The sequence below is a fragment of the Apis dorsata genome, unplaced genomic scaffold, assembly GCF_000469605.1.
Source record: "Apis dorsata unplaced genomic scaffold, Apis dorsata 1.3 scaffold_77, whole genome shotgun sequence".
In the NCBI taxonomy this organism is placed as follows: Eukaryota; Metazoa; Arthropoda; class Insecta; order Hymenoptera; family Apidae; genus Apis; species Apis dorsata.
In genome coordinates, this window is record NW_006263375.1 from 457049 (window position 1) to 463204 (window position 6156).

A 6156-nucleotide genomic window follows, 5' to 3' on the forward strand; every position below is an offset into this window, starting at 1 on the left:
ATAATAAAATTATTCAGAAATGATAAATGAGAAATATTGCAAATAAATATGTGAAACAATGCAAAATTGTGAAACGGACGATATTTTTCAAGCAACAGAAATAACAAATTGGTTAACCCTATGACTTTCTCGTTTCGCACGCTTCACATTAAGTAACCAATTAAACAGGCCTTACTTAAATTTATTTGTGCATCGCGATTTCTTTTTGTAAAAAAAAAAAAAAAAAATATATATATATATATATATTCGAAAGAGATATCGATCGTTCTTATTCAAAATTTATTTCATATCTTACTATTTTGCTGAAAATTATTAATATTCAATCTATCTAATAAAATATTAATTCGTGAATCTTGTTTCGTGTTCTCGGTATTTAAATCTATATCTATATATAGTTATAATTAGAAAGATTAATTAATTAAAGATATACGTTGTCGTATATTCTCGTAATTAAGTTTGTTCGTGGCTTTTACTTAAATAATCTAAAAAAAAATCTCTCTAAGTTCTTGATATTTTCATAAATTAAATATAAAGTATAAGTGTATTGAGTATAAAATTGCAACATAATTAAAATAACAAATAACAAATATTCGAAGAATGAATGATAAAAATATTTAAATAATGCAAAATATTTAATTTTCTTTTATTTTATATATATAAAGTTTTTTTTTTTATTAAAATATGCGTAAAAATATATATTCAAAGTAATATCAATAATAATTTATGTAATAATTTAATGATAATATTCACCGATATGTGAAAAAAATATTGCATCAAAAATTAATTATTAAAATCATAAATAAAAAAAATTTTGTTTATATTTTTATGATATTATATTATAATTACAATTAACAAACGATACGATAAGATTAAGCATATGAATGAATAATGACTTGTACTAGATCTTCGTATTTTAAATGATCTTTGATATTATTAATAAACTTATCGTAAATCCTTGAACTGATATATTTTCAAAGCAATATTTTGATTTAAATTCAATAGAAAAATACTTGTTATATATCGTAAACGAGATACAGAATCTTATTGGTCAATTTATTTTTTATCTCTTAGAGAAATTAGGACATTCTTATAATTTTATTAATTTGATTTTAAAATAAGATAGCAATGTTATTAATGGTATGAATTGAAATTAAATTTCAATATAAATAATAAATATAATAAATACAATATAAATAATAAATAAGAAATAGAATAAAATAAAATTTTTTATAAATAAAATAAAATTCTTATAAATGTCGATCTTATAAATGAATTTATACAAGATTATATTTATATATAAAATATAATTATCGTGGAACAGGTAATTGAAATGATGGTTCCACATTTCATTGTTTTTATATTATATTATAAAATCAAAAATATAATTCAGATTATAATTTTGAAAGGAAAATGAAACGACGTCTGTTCAATTCAAATACGTTTTGTATTTCGTTATGGTTACGTGTTCAAGCAAATATAAACAAAGAAAGAAAATAATCAGAAAAGGACAAAGATACAGTAAAAATATTGAAATTAGCGCCATCTCTATAGTGCCGCAAATAAAATTCGTAAAGGAAGGACAGAAAATAATAAGAGAAGGATAGAGATAAGGCGAGAATTGATTATTAACGCCATCTCTTGACTTCGGACAATATCTTCTTAAAACAGGATAAAGTAGAATAAGAATTGAAATTCAGCGACATCTCGTGATATATTTAGATATATGTTTCAAAAAATACTCAACAGATGGTGTTGATTGTCAATTTTTACTCTATCTCTATCTTTCTTCTTCTATTTTTTGTCCTTTCTTTATAAGTTTCATTTACGGCACTTTGAAGATGGCGCTGATTTCAATATTTTTATTATATCTCTATCTTTATCCCAGTATTTTTTCTCTTTATCTATATTTGTTTTACGTTATCCATGTGTTCGTGATACGGCGCCAATTTTTGATTAGAGCTTTATTATCTATTCTTTTCAAATCTACTGATTATTCCATGAAATTTTGATATCTCATAAATATATATTTGACAATTTTTTAATTTCTATATATCATATACATATATATCTTTTATTTAAATTTATTTTTTATACGTGGACAGGAAGTGATACGAGAAATTTTTCCACAACTTTAGAATCAGAAATATTTTATCTAAATTTTCGATTTTATATTAGGAAAATATAATTTAAAAACAGATTTTATATATTTATATGGATACTTATATACTTTATTTGCATATTTATCTCTTAGAATAAGAATAATTTGTTTTTATAAATTTCAAATTCTTTAATATTGTATCATTTATGAAGTATTTATAGATATAGCTCGATATTCTTCATAAAAAAGGATATTGAGCTGTATGAAAATATAAAAAAAATTTTACCTTAAAAAATAATAATTAAATAGTCTTTTAAATTAAATAGTTTTTTACTAAATGATTTATAATTAAATGATTTAATAATTTTTATTCTAAAATTATTCTATTTATTTCTTTCTCTATAATATCCATAAAAATCTATAAAATCCATAGTAAATGACGTGATTCACATCATATTACGAATCTTACCACATTCTATACATATATTTTTATTAAGTTTAAAGCATTGCGAATTGTCATGTCATACATATGAAGTAATTAAAATTTTTGCAATCTAATTTTATATTATATATGTTTCTTATATTCTTTATTATTATTATCGAGCTTTTTTTACTTGTAAAATACGATTTCATTTTCAAGTTCGGACTATTAATTTTTATTTACTTTTATGTATCCTATTCAATTATATAAAAATGAACTTCATACATATCCTCTTTAATTTACATTATATGCAATAGCATTTTCTAAATAAATGTGAATCTATAAATGCAATTTAGTCAATGGAATTTATTGCGTGGCTAATAAAACTAATATTCTATTGAAAGTAACTTTTTCCATCGTTTGTGTCCATCTGTTCATAAATTCGGGACAAACAGCAGTTAGCAGCTGGCAGCTACAATAATGTCTGTACTGGATAAAATTAAGCATTATCAGCGAAATATTGAAAAATGCGATGACAATGAAGATAGAGTATGTATTGTTGCACTAATTTTAGTATTCTACAAAATTTTAGCAACGTATACGATGATGCAGTTTTATTGATATAGTTGGATATAACCTTATAATGAAATTTAAATACAATTATGACAATATTTAAATTCTATAACTATTTATAAACCCGATATAAATATAACGTGTATATTATAAAAATAAATAAATAAATATATATATATATATGTGTATATATGTATGAATATATATATACATACACATATATTCATTCTTAAGTGAAAATAAATTTTTGTAACATTTATTCTATTGTTGTATTTTTATTTTACTTTTTTCCTCATATAAAATCAATCCTTTTAAAAAATGTATAATTTTTGCATATTATTTCTATAAATTTAACATTTATATATTAATTTTATATTTTATTATTCATTCTTAAAATAAAAATTATATCTTTTGTATTATAGTCTTATTATATATTTTTTTATTTTGATATTTTTTTTTAATTATTTGATACATTATATTTATATAATTAATGTATTAACTAATATATATTATTTTAAATATTACAGGTTATTTATTGTATTTCAAAATTATCTAATTTGCCAGTAACAGTACAGCATCTTCAAGAAACTGGTGTAGGACGTACTGTAAATGGTTTAAGAAAATATGATGGTGGTGTAGGAAATGCTGCTAAAGCACTTGTAGCAAAATGGAAAGCAATGGTTGCTAGTGAAGAAACTAGCGAAGGTGAAGTTGAATATGATGATGAAGCATATGTTCCTGATGCACCTGACAGTTATAATATAAATAATCGTGAATCCCCAAAATCTGAAGAGAATTCTATAAGGTATAATAACATATATAATTATTATTTTATATTGTATTTATTAATTTAATACAGAATTATTATATTTAATATGATAATATTTTTTTCTCTTTGATAAATATATATATATATATTATAATAGATATAATAGATAGATAAATATAACTGATTTTTTAGACATAAAAGTGAAGAAAATCAAAAAGATATGTATAAACACAAGTCAGAAAAATCTGAAATGTCACATACATCACATAATAATAAATATGGTTCAAAATATGAATCCAAATTAAAAATTAATGAATCTCAATCAAAAATGGACAATGATGTTACTAAAAATTCAAATAATGATTTAGAAAAACAAAAGAAGTATGATAAAATTAAACATAGTCATAAACATGAATCAAGAAGTGACAAGAAATCTTCAAAAGATAAAAGTGCCTATAAGAAAGATGAAATACAAAGTTCTAAACATCATAGCCATAATAAATCTGATAATACAGAAAAGCACTCTAATAAATCTATAGATAGCAATAGCTTATCTAGAATTAATGAAGAAAATCATAAAAAACGAAAAAATTATGATTCAAATATACTTAAAAAAGAAAGTAAACGAAGGAAATATTCAGACAGTGAAAATGATGAAGTTAAATTTCAAGTATCTTCTAGTTTTGAAAAGCATAATAATAGTATTACATTAAATACAATTAAAATAAAAGAAGAGCCCAAGGATAAAGATGTATTAACTAAAAATGAAATTAAATATGAAAAAAAAGATTCTCATGAAAAATCAAAAAGCAGTTCTAGCAAATCTCGAACTGATTCATCTAATAGCAAATTAAAAGATAATAATGAGAAACATAAACATAAAATTGATATACATACAAATCATAATAAAGATGAAACTAAACGAAGTGATCATTCTAAGGAATCTTCAGAATTAAAACATCACAATAGTTCCTCTAGTGATAAGCATCATGATAAAAGTAAAGATAGGACTAAGAAAAAGGATCATAAGGGAGAAAAAAATAGACATGAAAGTAAAAGCAATAAAGATTCAAAACATATGAAATATGGATCAAAAGAACCTAAGGATTTAACAAAAATAAAACAAGAAATTAATGGCGACGGAGGGATCGATTGCCACTCTGGTTAGTTATATTTATAAATATGTTTGTATTTCATACATGATCAAAATAGATATGCGATATTTGTTTTCTTTTCTTCATTAAGAATATTGAATAAATTATATTTTTTATAACGTTATTATGTGCTTCTATCAAATTATTTAATATATTCTATGAATATATATTATTTGATTTTGTATTTTACTTAATTTATTTTTATGATGAAAATATAAACTAAAATAGAAAGTATAATTATATTTTAATATCAAAATATTTTATAATTTTTTTTATGAAATATAATCTTTAAAATTTTTATATTCAGTAATTAAATTTCAATGAATTTTATTATTTTTATTTTTATAAGATAATATATTATAATTATTATATTTTATATTTTATATTATATTTTATATTGTTATTTTTCTAAATTTAAAAAATTATAAATATTGTTTATCTGTTTATAGGTGCTAGCTTTGCAGAAGCACTAGGTATGTGTACAATGACACAAGTATCAAAAAAACGTAATAATAATTCTCCAAATACAAGCACATCTAAAGTGATGAAAACAGAACAATCAACTACTATAAATAATAAAAAAATCACAGCGAAAATTGAACCAACAAGTGACAATTTACAAGTAATTTATATTTTATTATTTTACATTATTTAAAGAACCTCTTATCATTAAAATAAATTAAAAAAATAATTATTATAAATAATTATTAATAAAGAAATTTTTATTTTTTTTTTATTGTAGACTCCATCTCTTTTAACATCAAATGTAAAATTAGAGCCATTAAATGTAGATTTAGCATCTACATTACCTGAAATTAGTCCAAATTATAAGCCACTGCCATATATTAACCCAGTTCAGCGTAAGGAAGAAGATAAACTTCTTACAGATGTAATCTATGTTAAAAATCAAAGGTATATATTGTAAAAATATGTATATATGTTGAATATAAGAATATATGTTGATGTGTAGTTATAATTGTAATTTTAATTTTAGGACAAAAGTATATTCAGGAAATAAATCTGGTTATACGAGTGTACCAACTTTATTTGAACTATGTACAAGGGTATTGATCGAAAATATTGATGGTAAATTATTTATAAATTATATAATCATATTTTTAAGATGTTTTATATATATATA

General features: G+C 21.2%; 1 protein-coding gene across 1 annotated transcript in view; it reads left to right on the forward strand.

Annotated features, from left to right (window-relative positions):
- Positions 1–2614: 2614 nt before the first annotated feature.
- The window catches only part of LOC102672789 (transcription elongation factor B polypeptide 3), a 6367-nt gene continuing 2825 nt past the window's right edge, over positions 2615–6156 (forward strand). The window contains exons 1-6 of the mRNA XM_006610746.2: positions 2615–3068; positions 3620–3897; positions 4054–5024; positions 5465–5637; positions 5758–5927; positions 6010–6130. Coding sequence (XP_006610809.1) covers positions 3000–3068; positions 3620–3897; positions 4054–5024; positions 5465–5637; positions 5758–5927; positions 6010–6130 — 1782 coding nt within the window. The 5' untranslated portion in view covers positions 2615–2999. The remainder of the gene's footprint in view (positions 3069–3619; positions 3898–4053; positions 5025–5464; positions 5638–5757; positions 5928–6009; positions 6131–6156) is intronic.